General features: G+C 37.5%; 1 protein-coding gene across 2 annotated transcripts in view; it reads left to right on the plus strand.

Annotated features, from left to right (window-relative positions):
• Nucleotides 1-18,621, plus strand: part of PCDH15 (protocadherin related 15) — a 737,973-nt gene that overhangs the window by 405,268 nt on the left and 314,084 nt on the right. For both annotated transcript variants that reach the window (XM_038576025.1, XM_038576024.1), the window contains exons 11-12: nt 853-987; nt 2,556-2,705. In XM_038576025.1, coding sequence (XP_038431953.1) covers nt 853-987; nt 2,556-2,705 — 285 coding nt within the window. The remainder of the gene's footprint in view (nt 1-852; nt 988-2,555; nt 2,706-18,621) is intronic.

Consider the following 18,621-nt stretch of genomic DNA (forward strand, 5'->3'; position numbering starts at 1 on the left):
AAAATGCAGAGATAAATGTCTCCTCTTTCAGTCAGACTGGGAAGGGTTTCCAGTGCTTTGTCAATCATCTCTGTTTTGAACTTTTGCAATCATTTCTTCTTTATGCCTGTGTCATTTTTCTGAACTCTTATCAGACACAATGCAGCCAATTCATGTATCTTCAATCTAATCATCTGAAATTTTTAAATTAAAATAAACATTATGTTTCCCTTTGGAGAGTCTTTACAGCATTAAAAATAAGAAGAAGCAAGCATGATATTTATAGGCAATGAATTATACATAACCAATTTTATTTCTATTTTACATTAAATGTGAGAACAGAATAGTGATATGCATATGTGAAGTTTATTACTACAAATGAAGTAGTTGAACAATCCTACAGCTAAAATTTTGGGCTCTAATGTTCTTTTCTTGCATTTGTTTCTTATTACTGAAGAATATTGATTCTTGAATAGTGATATTAAATAAGCAAAAATAATATGTTCGGTTGGATTGCTATCTATTCTATCCCTTTTATTCACAATTAATGAATGAATTTCTGGAGAATATTGATATTAAATAAGAAAGAAGAATATGTTCAGTTGGATTGCTATCTATTCTTTTCCTTTTATTCACATTAATTATACTTGTACTTATTCCACTATGATGTTTTCCACAAAAGGAGTCATCGTCTTTGCATAATTTAGTTCAGAGATGAGTACATGTCTAGTGAAACCTATCTTGTCTTTGGAAATTCTAATTACAGTCATGTATAGTTTTGTTATAGATTTACAAAATTAATTTCCAGTTAATGAACTAATATCCGCATTATTTATTCAACATTTTAAATAATAATGACATTTTTTTTCAAAGACAAAAGACCCAGAGCTTCACCTTTTTCTGAATGATTATACATCAGTCTTCACCGTCACGCAGACTGGCATCACTCGCTACCTCACCTTACTTCAGCCAGTGGACAGGGAAGAACAGCAAACATACACTTTTTCGGTAAAAAGATTTCATATTTATGTGCGTGTGTGTGTGTGTGTGTGTGTGTAATAGAAGGAGTTACCTGTTTAAGCTGAAGACGTCAATGATCTAAGAGGAAAAATGCGATATTTTCAAGTGATTGAGAATTGAGAATCTCAATGATAAAATTCTTCACATGTATTTTTCCTTCTTTTGTTTTATAAGTTTCTGTAGCTGTGTTATTCCAGAAGAAAGACCATTTTCAAGATGGAAACAGGAAAATGAGAGTTTCATTTTTCACCATCCACTTGTAATTAACTTAAATTGAGATATTACCAAATAGAATCCATAAGTAAAGAATTATTTCCTCTTATCTTATTTAATATGTTTTGTTTTGTTATTCCATTTTCAATTTTGTCCTTGAGTTAGGCGAGGAGTTCTCCACTTCTCTGCACCCAACCCACAACACTTGGTAATGTCTGCAGATATTTTGGCCATCACTACTGTGAGGGGCTGCTATTGGCATCTGAGAGGTATACATCAAGGATGATGCTATCCATCTTATAATACACAGGATGCCCCCCAAACAAACAATCATCTGATGGAGAGATCCTAGTTTAGGTTAATCAAGAAAAAAAAAAAAAGGGTGAGGAGAGATTATTAAACCTGTGATTGTAAATAATTATCATAAAATAAAAAAATCTATCATCTATATCTATCTATCTATCTATCTATCTATCTATCTATCTATCTATCATCTATCTATCTCTATGAATGACTCTTTAGGTTGAGAGGTGAATACAGATAAAAAGAAGGTTTTGTTATCCAAATTTCTGAACTAGATTTTATTCAGATATAAGAGAAAAATGAACTATTGGGAACACACAGATTGTGGGACATAGGATTTCTTTCTGAAGAACCTAACACAGCAGGGCCAGAGCTTCCAGAAACCCTACATGACAATTAAAACAGATACAGAGTGGATTTCAGAAGTCATTCAGAACAGAGATGGTGGTGTTATAGCATTCATTGATATGGTTGGTCAAGCCTTCCTAAAATGTTAATGATGTAATTAAGGCATCACTATCAGCTAACGGCAATAAATCCTTTAAAAATTGTCATTTAAAAAAAATGTCATTTTGTGTACCAGAAAAATACATTACACCTCTAAGGCACCAACTTTCTTGAGTGATACAAGCATGTGGCTATAGAAGCATCTATGGCATCATATGCAAAATATGGAAAAGTGAAGAATATTTTCCTATTAGCTTTAAAAAATTAAATAGTAGTTAACTCCTAAGAATCAGCAATGTTACCGGCCCATTCCAAGCCTATAAGACATTTTTATATATCTGTTTATTTAAAATGTGCTTAGAATTGAATTCATTAAAAATAAACCAGAATCCTCTGTAATTGCTTCTCAACACGTTAAAATACTTTGCTTATATGTACTGTTGTAGGTTTATCTCCTTATCAACAAAACATTTTGGAACCCATTCCAACTGAAATTATATATAAGAAGTGTCTTAAATCATAAGACTGAATTCTGCACTGCTTGTATTTGCATGACTGAGTTCTCAATTACATGTATTTTTCTATCCTCAAAGATAACAGCATTTGATGGTGTGCAAGAGAGCGAGCCAGTTATCGTCAATATTCGAGTGATGGATGCAAATGATAACACTCCAACCTTCCCTGAAATATCCTACGATGTCTATGTTTATACCGACATGAGCCCTGGCGACAGTGTCATACAGGTAACCCCCCTATGTGTGATGAGGATATACGCAAAGCAGTTACTTCCATGGGCATTTTACAGCACATAGGTCAAGCAAATGCTAAAGAAATGAAAATGAACTTCAAACTCTTGAGATGGCATAATTTAGCTTAGAAAGCTCTAGCTTGATGTCAACTTTTCAAATTAAAATGCATTTATATGCACTTGAAAGTAGAATTAACTCATTATTAGATGTCAACATAGCTACTCGACCAGTCAATACTTGATTTTTTAAGATTTAATATATCCAATATATGCCATTAATTAATATAATAATATATTTAACCTACTGAAGTTTCAGGTATTAGACATATAGTTTAAAACCTCAAATTATCAAAAAAATAAAATAAAATAAAACTTCAAATTATCTTGAACATCTGTAAATAGGGATTAAATTTCCCTTGCTGATAAAGATAGAAGACTCCCTTAATAATTTTTTTTTTTTTATTTATGATAGTCACACAGAGAGAGAGAGAGGCAGAGACACAGGCAGAGGGAGAAGCAGGCTCCATGCACCGGGAGCCCGATGTGGGATTCGATCCCGGGCCTCCAGGATCGCGCCCTGGGCCAAAGGCAGGCGCTAAACCGCTGCGCCACCCAGGGATCCCTCCCTTAATAAATTGATGGATAAACCTGTTAGCGGTTATTGGGACAAAAACAGATCGTTTCAACAACGAAAATTAGAATGACAGAGTAAATAGTGTCTTTGAAAACACAGAAATCAGCCAAAATCTTTCTCCTTGATTTGTCTTATTTTTAATATTCACTGTGTATTTAGTATATTTACATTAGTTACATTATCTTAAAAATGTTTTTTTAAATGTATTTTGAGTATAAGTCATACAGAAGTCATAATATTCTTCCTTGAGGGTTTTTTAGAAATCTGGAGAATAGTTGAGTCTAGTCCTTTCCAAACTGGCTGTACTTCAGAATTATCTAAGGAGCTGTTTAGAAATGCAATAAAAAAAAAAAAAAAGAAATGTAATCAAGTTATCAAGTTTTCACTTCAGCTTTCCTGGATTGGAAGCTCTACAAGCGATATGTAGGTTATTGACAGAAAAACAAACCCCAAGAGTTTCAGTTGTCCAGTCATATAAAGACCACTGGCGTAGATTATCCTCTACATCTGTGAGTCAGACTCAATAATTTTAAGTTACTTTCAGGCTAGGAAAGCTATGAGTCTCTATGCCTTTAGAATATTTGAATAGCTCCAAATTATTACTAAGTTATATGCCATATATTATTTAATAATTGCATTATATCATCAGATAGGATTTTAAAAAAGGTTATCCAAAGACTGGAAATTTGCCTGTACGTACTTGCATGCGTGAACATTGTCAGCCATATGGGGTAGTGGGGGAAAAGCCACGCTACGTTTCATTCCTACTTTGCTTGTGGCATGTCTCACACCAATGGAATCCACCCTTTCAACCACTTGTCTTGAGGGCAGAACTCTAATTAGTTTATTTCTGCATCCACAGCATCCGTACCTACGGTGCCTAGCATATAGTACATACTCAATATAGTAGAGGCTTAATAAATGTTTATTCGAGGATGGCAGGGGGTGACAGGGGGTGACTCACAGACAAGCAGATATAAATGAACAAGAAGGCATAACCCTATTGGACTTTATTTCTGGTCAATTGGTTGACCTAGAGAGCTACATTTATCTTTACCGAGGCACTTACTACATAGGCAGCAAAATTACAGTTTATACAGATAAAGGAATGACAATCCTTGTCATGTTCTTATTTAATTAGACCTGATTCTCATCTCTGTAATAACATAATTGAAAATAAAGGTATGTTTATGTATTTATACACACACACACACACACACACGTACACACAAACAGCCAGCAGGGAACTAGAAAGTGTAACTAAGAAAACGATAGCAATTATATGGTGGAACCGTACCTCAAAAAATGTTTGCCTTGGGGGATCAAAAGCTTATTTCTGGCATTTTCAGCCTGCAAAAGTTAATTTCCCTTATGTATTTCTTTGTAAAATAATCTCCCCTTGCCTTTAAAGATTCATAGTTTATATCTCTCCCTGAACCATGCAGATTATGAAGATAGAGTGCTGTTTGCATCTATATGGCTCTATTTTTAAAAATTATTTAAGCACCAAGAAATGGAGCCTTATAATTAGTATTTCAAATGTTTTTTCCCACTATGTGGTTACAGAGTGATGTGCCTATAAAATACCCTCCAAGGGCCTAGAAATAAAAAGAGATAGATTTCCCATTGAGAGAAAAGTTGGTCAACAAAGCAAAATGATTTAGAACTGTGACCAGCACCTGCCTTGTAAGAGCCACGAAATAAGTTCGGAGTTGCCTCCACCCCAGCCCTCACCAGCCCTGCCTTTCCCCACAGACCCCAAGATCACCTAGCTTACTTTGGTTAGTATTCTTATGTCAAAAATAGTAAGAATATTAGAAGCCAAAGCGACAGGAAGCACTCTCCAGCAGAGAGTGCCTCAGATAACTGATTTTAAGGATATTTTATTTCTTTAAAGATTCATTTATTTATTTATTTATTCACGAGAGACACAGAGAGAGAGGCAGAGACACAAGCAGAGGGAGAAGCAGTCCCCTGATGTGGGACTTGATCCCAAGACCCCGGGATCATACCCTGAGCTAAAGGCAGATGCTCAACCACGGAGCCACCCAGGCGTCCCTATTTTAAGTATATTTTATTTTATTTATTTATTTATTTATTTATTTTAAATTTTTTTTAAGTATATTTTAATCGGATCATTTTTCATCTATCATTCCAACGTGGCCCCGAGCCTTTCTCGGTCTGATGGAAGGACATACTCAACCATTTGAGTCCTCCCCCTAGTTGTAAGGAGGAGCCTGTAAGAAGTTGGTCATAAAGATGTGAGTAACCAGGTTATTAATTGGTCCTCTGACTTTATAGCTCCCATGCCCGAGTGTTGTCTGTAGGAACAGAATGGTTGTGGTATACACGTCCATGAGCGACACCAGGAGGGGCAGGGCCCTAAAACAGCATCTGTGTCTTTCGTAGCTGGAAATTAAATGTAATCAGATTATTGGTATATTTTTTGCATGAAAGACTGACTTGTACACCATCAATGAAATCCTACAGGTTGACGCTCATGGGTATCATGCTCTATTTTCCTACGTCTTATTTCACACATTGCTGGTTTTCTCAAAAAACTAATTGCTCTATATAAAAGACATAGATGTTGATGTACAGTTTTAATATTTTGAAGATGTAGATTTTCATATCAATAGCTAACAACCCAGTCCACACTCCATCAATGTTGCACTTAAACTCTTACAATTTTCATAAATCTGTATTCCTTTTTCAAAGATTTTTATTTATTTATTTGACAGACTTAGAGAGGGAGAGAGAGAAGGAGACTCACCCCTTAGCAAGGAGCTCAACTTGGGGCTCAATCCTAGGACCCTGTGATCATGACCTAAGCCAAAGGCAGATGCTTCACCAACTGAGTCCCCCAGATGCCCCAAATCAGTGTTCTTCATCCTAATTTAATAGAGATTTACCTGAGCAGCCTTTGAAAATAGAGATGCTTCCATTAGGCCATGTTTTTCTTTTTTCTTTTTTTTTTTTTTTTTTTGACATGTTTTTCTTTAAGCAATCTGGCTACTTATAGTAGCTCCACATAGGGAGATTTTACCTAACAGAACAAAGCAGCTCTAATGCATGGCCAGATTTGAGAAAACTCATCTTTAACCTTATCGCTATTTCCTACCTCGGATTGGAATTCCTAATTATTAAGATGGGAGCCTTGCATGGAGCTGAGTCGTTGGACTCTTACCTCACCTCCTTCCATTCTTCTCATTCTCATGCCCTACCTTCTGTCCCATGTCTTACTCCTCTTCACTTCTTTAAAATCATCCCCCTCCCCTCACCATCACCTGGGCTCTACTAATAATCCATTTCCTTCCACTTCTTTCCCTGCAGCAAAGTCCTCATCTCTACTTACTCTGTCTTCTTGGCCTATAAACACCCTGAGGTAAAAATCAATCAATCAATCAATCAATCAATCAAACACCCTGAGGTCTCCCCACGTACTGGTGTAACACTCCTCCCAGGCAAGACCTCATGCTGCTGTCCCAGTCTGGTACATTTAGGCACTTTAATTTGATACACTTAGAGAATTTATTAATTTATTACTTTAATATTATTAATTATTACTCTATTATTTTACTCACATCAAACCATGAGAATCATACAAAATCATAAATCTGATGAGTCTCTCTTTAATTGTCCAACACAAAAGCATTTCGCACTTTTTTATCTAGGTAGTAGAACTCTCATCTGTACCATTTTTTAAAAGATTTTATTTATTTATTTGAAAGATAGGTAAGACAGAGAGAGAGAATGGGGGAGGGGGCGGGCAAAGGGAGAAGCAGACTCTCCGCTGAACAGGGAGCCCTATGTGCAGACTCGATCCCAGGACCCTGAGATCATGACCTGAGCCAAAGGCAGATGCTTGGCCAACTGAGCCACTCAGGCACCCCTGGTCTGTACCATTTTATGGAAAACTGGTTCTGATCATACCTCCCTGGTGACTAAGGGACTTTGTTGCTGGACCTTGGTTCACTTCTTGTTCTCTTTTAAGTATTAACATGCTCCAAAAATCAATACGCCGTTCTCTGTTTCATGTATTTCCATGTTTTGAGTCATTACCATTTACCTCTATGTATACTCATGTCTCCCCAAGTGAAATGCCCTGGAGCGACCTGAACACCCAGCTGGCATCACAAGTATCTGTTGTATGTGGCGGTGCAGGTTTCAGATAGGCACTTTGAACTGGACGTACTCCAACATAGATGAGCTAATCCATTATCTTTCATCCAACACAGATAGATGCATCCGGTCTCCGTCAGAGGCTGCTGTGTTGGGAAGGGCCCAGTTAATCGAAGACCCCACAGACTTTAGCAGCAGCATCCTCAGAATCCTGTTTTTCATCCCCGTCCTTTACCTGCCAGTACCCAGGTGACTGTCCAGGTGTTGAAATCACTATTTCCTCCAGATGTATCATTTCTTTTTCTATGTCTGTGCCCTGCCAGGAACTGGGCTGCATAGTGCACTCTGACCACAACCCCATTTCCACAGATGTCCCATCACACAGACCCTGGTGCGTACTCCACAGCCCTTGTCAGGACAGGCCCTCATCCTCCTGGCAACCTTACCTGAGGAATGGCCCCATTTCTACAGGTGCCCTGAAGAACCTCTCTGTAATACCTCAAATACTTATTTCACCTCCTGTTACGTCCCTCCCCGTAATCGACTTTGAGATTCCTTTTCTTTAACTGCAGCATGGGAGCATCCCTTCCCACTCTGTGCCTATTGACATCTCTTTCAAGTCTCAAGATTTGGTCTGCATTATATCTTTGCAGTGGGGGTGGGATGGCTGAAAGGGCTCTGTCTGTTGAGTGTCCGGCTCTTGGTTTCAGCTCAGGTCATGATTTCATGGGTCGTGGGATCGAGCCCCACATTGGGCTCCACAATGGGCATGTAGACTGCTTGAGATTCTCTCTCTGCCTCTCCCTCTGACCCTACCCCCACTCTGCCTCTCTCAAAATGCAAAAAATACATCTTTAAAAAAATAAATAAATTATATCTCTTTTTTTTCATTCCTCAACAACCACTCAAATGCTACTTTTTAAATAAAGCCTTCAGTTTCCTAGCAAATCAGAAGTAACTGTTCCCTCTATCATCGTCCCACATATCCAGCGAGCAGCTCTTATCTGGCACACGTTTTACCATGCCCTGCATTGCACTAAGCTCTTAGGTGTCTGTCTACCCTGCCGACCTGTAAATTCCCATAGGGTGGGAACTCTTAATGTCGTCTAACCACCAGTGCTGGGTACAGTCACTTCCAGTGGTGGGGGTTTACCAAATAGCCGTGGAATTTATCCCCTCAATACTCTCTCCATCAGTGTAGAAAAAGTCTCATTCTGGAAATGCCTTCTGTTGGGCTTAAGAACGCCCCCTGTCATACAGAATTACCCCCGGGGGTCTCTCCCTAACTCCAGGCTGCAGCCAGGCTACACCTTTCCTGCTCTTCAGATGGAAGACACTCAACACTGATCCACTTCTCTTACTTAGGCTGTGTCATAGGTCATGGGGCAGTACAGCTGGAAATAACTCTGAAACTATTTCTCGTTCACACCCCAATTTTATAAAGAATTTGACTTAATGCACTGATAAATTGTTGGTCCAAAATCACAAACTGTAGAAGTGGCAGAGATGACGTTGAATCCAAGGTAAGGATGATGGAATGTGGATCCAGAGACAAGCTGTTTCCCCTTCAGCCGCTGTGTGCCTTGATGTGACTCTGGACAAATAGCTTAGTCATCTCTACGAAGGTTCTTTAATCCTCAAAAAGGTCATAACTACAGTACCAGCTTCACAAAGGTTTTCTGAGTATTAAATCAGTTTTGTGTACTGTTACAAAATGTGCACTTTGCAAATACATTGCATATAAATGTTATCTAGTTATTATTATCAAACTATTCTCATGGATTATATAAAACCACTTATGATTATTAATAACCTTTACTGCCTTATCTGTGTATATCCTTGTGTGTCCTGTGTATTGGCTAGTACTCTGCGGAGGACACATAGACTACATGTAAAATTATATAATAAGATTACTTCTTATTATTTCCAGCATTATAAACAAAATTAGGGAAAAAAAACACGTAGTATTTTGAGGCCTTTTGACTATTTATTTTATGTAAAATGATGAATGTTCACTGTGGGGCAGTAGGGTTTAGACTATCATGACTCAAGTCTGAGGGAGGGTTATATTTATTTCAAGTCCTGGTGGAATTTAGTATTTCAGCAAATCCCAGGTAATGATTTGATGAGCAAACTGTACAGAAATGTAAGTATATTTTTACATTCTACATAATTTTCCTTTATTTCTGATATTTGAAATAATTTAATGTTACCAAGGACCATCCGATCTCTTACCCAAAACCACTTGCATTAGAATGAAAGCATATAAAAAAACAATAATAAATTTAAAAAAAAAAAAGAATGAAAGCATTCTGAATGTATGTCAGTCGCTCGCTCGTGGTAAATTTGAAACACTGTCACACCATCTGTAGTTTGTTCATGGGTCTGACACTTCCCACCAGTGACAAAACAACACCTTCCATGTAGTTGCTCAGGTTGAAACCAGAGTTACTCCTAACACAGTCCCACTGACCTCTCCTCTCAAGCAACTGCCAAGTCCACTGATTTCTCCTTCTGTACCAACCGAGCGCATCTACTGGAGTCTCTTCTCACTGAGTCATCCTCCCGTCAGCTGCCATCAGCTCTTGTTGGGACCAAGCACTACCCTCCTTTGGGCTCCATGTGTATCTCCTCTTTCCTGCGTCTCCATTCAGCAGCCCCAGGACTCTTGTAAATTGGAGGGTAAAGCAATAATTTCCGTGCTGGTGCTTTCAGCAATCTTCCACGGCTATAAGAATAAGGCCCAGTCACTACCCTGCATGACCAGTCTGCTATTACTGTCCAATTTCCTTCTTGCAAAGTGCCTTTATCTTGCTCTTTTAATGTGTCTGCTCAGTTCACATGCTTTTCATCACTAAGATCTCAGTTTAAATGTCACCTCCTCAAAGAAGCCTTCCAGGACCCCCTTCCTAAATTATACGCCATCTGTTATCCCGGAGCATCCTGAATCTTCCTTCATAGCATATTTCAAAATTTATTATAATTTTAATTGTGTGTCTCCTAGTAGTTAAGAAGCTCAATTAAGCTCAAATGGAGTGTAGACTTTGTCAGTTTCTCTATTTTCTGTCTTGTTTCACAACTCTTTGTATTTAATATTGGGGAACAGCACCTGGTATATAGTAAATCTTTTATGAATTTTTGTTTAATGAACAAGTGGATAAAGGAACTAATGGGTGCAGGTGAAATAAGTGTTCTTTAATTTGTGTATGAGTGTTGGGAAATTACCCGTATTTCAGTTTAAAGTGACTTAAAAATTAATCATCTAAAGTGCAGGTGTATTCGTATCCCTAGGATATAGTGCTTCCTAGCTTGATTATCCAGAAGAATCTCTCCAATGGAGGCTCTTGAGAGACTGAACAGTCTGGCTGAAAACATGGTATGAGAAGGTATTCACGTGCTTTTGGAGAAGCAAAAGTAAATAACTAACACACTTAACTCAAAAATCATTCACTCAAAAAAAAAAAAAATCATTCACTCTGTTGAGTGTCTACAGTGCCTAGTGCTGTGTAAATCGTAAGGTATAAAGGAACTACTAACATTAAGTTTTTGACTTTCAATAATTACTAGTGTAATAGGAAAGAAAGGCATATAATATTTTTGTTTTATCATGATGATAAATATGGCTCATATCATCCAATTAGACATGAATTTTTTAACATCTAAATAACTCTTAAGACCTTAAGAGCTATGTTGTGTAGATGTTTTCCCATTTGATAAACTTGAGGAAAATACTAATGATATCAATAGAGTGATCATAAGCATCTGCATTTTGAACTTGTATACATAAAAAATAAGTAAACATAATTCTTGCATTTGGCTTTTATACTATTTTTCAGTCACCACCCTTCTTCCCTGATATATTCAGAAATCCTGCTTTTCAAAGAAAATGTATTTGGAAAGGCAATTAAATTAATTTGCTTTTATATGTATTTAGCAGATTTTGGGTTGACACGGTGAAAACTGTCCGTGCTCAATTTCAATAACTGGTGCTTAAGTGCTTGCATTTTTTATAAAGCTTTTAATTTTATATGATTGGTTTTAATATCATCTACATTGGACAGTTTTAATTTTGACAATGTTCTTTCTCACTGTTACAGTTCTAGATATTGCTGGCTTACTAGATAATTTATTTGAAATTAAGAAACCAGGAAAAACTAGAAGAAACAAAATGTGTAATATATCTTATATATTTTTCTTTTCTGTGTATCACCAAAGATTGTTCACTTTTTTTAGCTGCTGTTTAAGAAAAAAAAAAATCTGCTTCCCTGTCAACTCCCTCTTGCAGTAAATTATGTTATGATGTCAAAGCATAGCCATTTTCGTACAAGAAAAATGCTTGCATATTGAGATGTTTCAAAGACAGGGAATTTTAGAAAAAAGCCAATATTCCAAACAGAGCAGGAGGCATTTCCTGAAAGCCTAGGAAAGTTGCTCATTCATTTTGGCAAATAAAACTAGCAAAAATATTACTGAGAAGGTCCTCCAGTAGGTGCATATTACAAACACATCCAGATGTGTATATTCTTAGACAAAGTATAATTTAATGTGTTTAGATTTTTATGTACATGTTTGAAGCTGGATGCTTCAAAAAAAAGGATAAATAAGATGCAGTGCTAACCCTTGAGAAGCATTATATATATAAAGGGATGATCCTTATTGACAGTGAAATAATCAAAAAATATCATAAAGCATTATTGATTTTTTATTTATTATTTATTTATTTTTAAAGATTTTATTTATTTATTCATGAGAGACACACACAGAGAGAGAGGCAGAGACACAGGCAGAGGAAGAAGCAGGCTCCATGCAGGAGCCTGATGTGGGACTCGATACTGGGACTCCAGGATCACGCCCTGGGCCAAAGGCAGGTGCTCAACCACTGAGCCACCCAGGCGTCTCTGATTTTTTAAATTACATGGAATGGAGTAAGAAAATGATTAGTGTTCATCAAAACGTGAGTGGAGAGGACAGTCCATGAGGGCTTGGATGGCAAGGGAGGCTTCCTTGGTGATGAGAACCCCATGATCCTATCAAGGTGATCCATACTCAGACAGGCAAGGGTCTGGCAGTGTTGTCAGCTACAACTGAAGGTGTGGGGTTTCATGGGGCCCTAACGAGACCACCCTGAATGCTATTGGAGAGGGGGGAACCAGGTGCTGAAAGGTTTGCCTTGCTTTTACAAAGTCAAGTAGGCATCACTTTATTCTTCACTGCAGGCATTTCCACATGTTTTAATGTCTCCACATCCTTCTCTACTAGTCCATCTATTAAAGATACTCTTCTTTGCTGCCTCCTCTTCTAGACCACAAGTTGACAGAAACTCTTCTGTATGTATCTTCACCACCTTAGAGCACAGTGTCTGCCACAAGTGAAGGTCAATAAATAAATAAATATATCCATTTACATCTCAATTAAGGGCATATCCTGCACAGCAGAGTGATTTAGATTTGGCATGGTAGATGATGTAAGACTCCTTGAGGATGTAGTCGACTGAGCCCTCAAACTGATGAGTTAAAGCCTGGGCTATGACATTTGCTGGAAGCCGTCTTTGAGGAAATCTTTCTTGGAGGGAAATGAGAGTAGAAGTGAGTGTGAGAGAGTGCAGCAGCTAGAAAGCATGTAATGCTCCAGTTTACAGTCTCATAGTTTCAGGGAGGAGACCCAATGAACCTCTACAAGAGGATTATGAAGTTGCTTCAGAAGAGGAGCTAGTTCTCCAAATTCTCGAACAATGTTAAAAATAAAACAAAAACACTTTCAAAGTGTTTTTGCTTTTTTATCCTTTGACTTTTTATCAGGAAGAGGAACTCCTAAGTGAGAGCCCCATCTCCAGTGACGATACTTTGAGTGGTCCATAAAAAATTGATGATCATGGTAGTGTTGGTTGTGTTGAGAGCTCCTCCTGAATCATACACCTGAAAGATCCCTTTGCTAAATACCTGCTCTATTGAGGTGGCTGACATCTTAGATTGGTCTAGGGCGTGCAGAACAGAAGAGAGATGACCAGCAGCCCTGGAAGCTTTTTTAGCTGCAAAGAATTTCCAGGTCAGATTGAGGCTGCAGGGAGCATAATCTGGACGTGACTAATGTATGCATTGCCCTCTTTGCTAGATCAGCAGGCATCTTCTTAGGTTCAGACTGACCGCCAACCTTGAGAACCAATAGACCTCTTGTAGCGCCAAGTTTCTTTAGTTTCAAGTACAGGGCAGGTAACATCATAACTCTTATGGCAATAGCATAGGGGAAGTCTTGCGACCTCTAAATATAACTTCTAATGTCTTCTAAATCATCGGCACTTATCCCTTTGTTATGTATATCGGCATTTTCCTGAAACTTTTTCTTATAGCAACTTCTATAATACCTAGTGCATAAAAGCAGACTTATTAAAACACTGGTAAGCTCCAGAATATCTTTTATCCTTAGAGGAGTTGGAATTCCCTCTGCAAAATACATTTCCAACCATACCTTTTCCTAAGTTGTCTGATATTTCTTTAACATTTTTTAAAGGTTATGTCTTTCCTTCATCTTCTATTGCTTCTAACTTTTTATTGATGCTGATAGAGACATTCAACTGCATAAGTTTTTCAAACATAAATTAAATTCTTCCTCCAACAAATCTGTCTCCGTGGTCATTACCTAGCTGGTGAGTTTTAGATTGCCTTTCCAAATAATCTTTCTATCAAAGAGATCAATATCCCCTCAAGCTTCATTTTTATCTAACTACGGAAGTGAACCAAAGCCCCTTTATTATATTATACACTGGAGGCCAAGAGATTGAATGTCAAACACAACATGCTTCAATTAATAATGCCATGTTATTATTTCAGCTCCCTCCCCCCCAAAAAAAATTGTTCTCAGGTTTCATGCATTTTCCCTTACCAGGGTTGGCATTAGAGACTATCTCTCAGGCAACTCTGGGTTTTATCTGCTTTAGCATCATAACTGTACACCATCCCCTGGGTATAAATCTTCACTGGCACAAACTTCTGGGCACCACTGTAGTGCAGAAAGCATTTGTCTCTCATGAGGCAACACATCATTGAACCACAATCTGCCCCAACCTCACCAAGGGGACCATGGAGAACTATATTTCCGAGTGATCCCAGGTAGGTCTTATACTTTGGCGTCATGAAAAATCCGAAGGCAGTGGCATCCTCTCACATTCACCATGACTCAATATCACATCTGAGAGGAGCAGTTGACAGGGTTATACTCTTGCTCTGAAATGTTCTTCGGAAGATGTTCTCACAGAAGACATCCTTCATTGAAATATTTGCTTATTCCCATTCCATATTCCACATTCTCACCTTATTTGCCTTTTATTATTCTCTTAACATAGACTCATTCTTCCAAAGTAGGATTTGCTGATTATACTCCACTTTTCTTCTACAAGGCTGGTGTGCTTCCTTGTTTTCCAGAACTTTCCCTCCTGTCCATTCCCAGGTAGAAGGAGTAGGTTTAAAAAGGTGTCATGGAGTAGCATGTTGCTGATAGTCAATTACCTGAGTGTAGAGCAGGACATGAAGGTTTAAAAGAGAAAGATTGAAACCCTTGTTTATAAAACCTAAACTTTGGAATGTGTGTTGGAAGGGAGGCAGAAGAGAGAAGAATGTCTAATCATAAAACAACGAATGAACCATTACAAGGGTTCTGGTCACCCTGAATGGTATCCTGTCAATGCAGTAGAAATGCAAAATGTATAATGATGAGTAAAGATTCTATAGGTGGCTAAAATTTTCTTTGCAATTTTTGAGAGCATCACTGAGCGTAATTCACATGACCTAATACACACTTGTCATTGCTGTGCATTTCAGTGATGTTTTTAATAACTATGCTAAAACCACATTGTCTTGATTACTGGAGAATGATAGTATATTTTAAATCAAACAGTGTAAATCTTTTCAAATTATTTTATTCTTCTAAAATTACTGTGGTTATTATAGGTCCTTTATATTTCCATATAAATTTTAGGATTGGGCAGCCTGGGTGGCTCAGCGGTTTAGCACTGCCTTCGGCTCAGGGTGTGATCCTGGAGACCCAGGATCGAGTCCTACATCAGGCTCCCGGCATGGAGCCTGTTTCTCCCTTTGCCTGTGTCTCTGCCTCCCTCTCTCTCTGTGTGTTTCTCATGAATGAATAAATAAATAATCTTTAAAATTTTTTTAGGATTAACTTGACAAATACTACAAAAAAAAACCTGATAAGGATCTTGGTAGGGGTTATATTGAAATTATGAATCATATAAATCGTGGAGGATTTCCATCTTAACAATATTGAAACCGTTAATCCATGAACATGGACTGCCTTTCCATGTACTTTTACATTTATCTTAGCAATCCTGTAGATTTTGGTGTGTGCATTTTGCACATGCTAGTAATTTTGTCATTTTTAAGCTACTGTGGATGGAAATATCTTATCTTTGGATTATTGAGCAGTAATATATATATTACAACAGATTTTGTTTAACCTTGGCAATCATTGGCTAGTTTTCACTGTTTTTTGTAGATTACTTATTATTTTCTACATAATTAATCATATCCTCTTCAAAGAAGTATAGTTTTTACTTCATGTTACCAATCAGATCCCCTATTTGACCTTTTACTACTTTTTGCACTGTCTGGAACATCCAGTAAAATGTTGAATAGAATTGCTGAGAGCATCCTTTTCATGTTCCCAATCTGATGAAAAGCATTCTGCCCTCATCATCAAGTCAACACTAGCTGTCCTTTGTTTTGACGTTTTTTCAGGTTGAAGAAGTCTCCCTCTATTTCTAGTCTGTTGAATCATTTTTTTTCCATAAATAGACATTCAGTTTTATCAACTACTTTTTCTGTATTTATTGAGATTATTATGTGGTTACGTCCTTTGTTTTATTAATATGGATGTATTATGTAAAGCAATTGAATGACTTTATTTTACCTTCAATTTGAAGGATTGTTTCACCAGATATATTATCCCTGGTTGACAGGTAGTTGTTTTTCATCCCAATGCTTCAAATATGTCATTCTGATGCCTACTGGACTCTATTGTTTGTAATAAGAAGTCAGCCGTAAATGATACATTATTTCCTTTTATCAAACGAGTATTTTTGCTGCCCTGAACATATTTTTCATCTTTCTGAAATTAGGCTGAAAATTGCTCCTCACCCACCCCTGATGTCTGATCACCGTGGCCTGGCTTCCACAAAAATCCTGTTAAATTGATTTAACGAGAAGCTCCCTACCCTTGATGTCTTCTCTTAATAATTTTCCGCTGGTTTGTTGTGAATCCTCAACTGCCTTTATTGCATTTGGAGCTGAATTGAACACTCTCTCTTCCCCTATTGTAATAGTCCTGACACCCATCACAAAAGTCCTGCCTGAACCATACCTTCCTTACCATTTTAGCCAGTGTCATAATAAGTTTTTCTTTAACAATCTCCAATTTATTTTGTAATTATTGTGTTTGTTTTCGTGTTATATTATAGTACCTCTGGATTTTGGTATTGTCTCTATGGAATCTTTTAATAACATATCTGGACTTCATCTGATGAGCCTATTTCTCTTAAGTTTGTGATTCCTAATGTCTCTGCATGATTTTTGCTTAGATCCTTTATTTCCATGTGGCTTCATGTCAGCCAGGGATTTGCAAAAGCACCAAAGCCCATAGGCTTCTCACATGCTTTCTGTTGATCTGAACGTGGGTTAGGGTGAGCACAGAAAGTTAAGGCAGTGCTCAGGCCTTCATGTTGGCATGGATATTTCCCCAGTTCTCTTCTATGCATGGCAGTTGTTTCGGAGATGTGCGGAGAGCCTATCCAGCCCTTCTATTGACTCTAATTTTCTGTCTTTTTCTGCTGAATTTCTGGCTTGTTTACTTACAGCAACTGAGACCACAACTCATATTGGCAGAGCTGAGGTGGTTCCCCATTCAATTCCCATTGTGATGATTCTTTTATTAACTTCACAACATATTCGGTATGTCCTCTCTTAAAGCAAATCTGCTGCTTTTCACGGCCAGCCCTACTTTTATAACGTGTGTCAAGTGTACATGCGGCATCAGGGGTGTCGAGTGATAACCAAGCAAGAAGGCCACTGACTCTTACTTTTTCCTCTTTATTGTTGCAACAGTTTCTCTCAATTTGTCCATTTCAGTGAGCTCTTAGAGCCCTAAATGGTGTTTTTGATCATTGTGCTTAGATTTATTTATTTATTTATTTATTTATTTATTTATTTGAGAGAAAGAGAGAGAGTGTGTGAACAGGGGAAGGGGCAGGGGACGAGGGAGGGAGAAAGAGAGAATCTCAAGCATACTCCTCTAAGTGCAGATCTCATGACCCTGAGATCCTGACCTGAGCCAAAATCAAGAGTTAGACACTCAACTGACTGAGCCACCCAGGCACCCCATGTTTTGCTTAGATTTTTACTTTTGGAGAAAAAGAATTGTCTAGGCTCCTCATACCACTGGAACCAAAAATCCTGCCTCCTAATGCCCCTCTTTGCCAGTTTGAAAGAGCGGTTACAGACAGGTGTAGAGATGGGACCACATTTATAGAATAAAGGAAAGGACAGAATTTTTAAAATAGAGATATCTATGATGAATTAGAGAGAAACCAATGAATTAAATAAAAGCACTGTATTAACAAGAAGAAAATATTTTTTTCTTTTTATTGAAATAATTTAAGTGAATATTTTCACAAATCAATATTAAGTGATGGATTATAATTTACCTTTATCAAAGGAAAATTCCATATGTCTTTATAGCTCTACTATGCAAATGGATTCATTTTATAAGACCTTAAATTTCATACTAGTCATCATCTCTGTGTCTCATAAAAATTATAGGACAACAGCTGTGTCAGGGCACTGAATCTGTGTTCTGTTGAATTACAATAATCAAAGGAAGTACTGTCTGAAGAGAATTGCAATATCACAAATCGTTTAGCAAAAAAATAATTCTGCAACTTATTACACAAGCCTGCAAAAAATGCACTTCTGATATTTTCACAAATAGACCGAGGAAAAAACAGAAAAGAAAAAATCCACATGAAATGCAAAATACAAAATGGAAGGAGTCATCATGATACATTAGGAAAGAGAAGTGAATGTCTGCAAGCCCCGTGTGGTGTTTTCTGCCTTGACCAAAAATCAAAAAAAGCAAGCCACAGACACTATCT

Source organism: Canis lupus, chromosome 26 (genome assembly GCF_011100685.1).
Source record: "Canis lupus familiaris isolate Mischka breed German Shepherd chromosome 26, alternate assembly UU_Cfam_GSD_1.0, whole genome shotgun sequence".
NCBI lineage: Eukaryota > Metazoa > Chordata > Mammalia > Carnivora > Canidae > Canis > Canis lupus.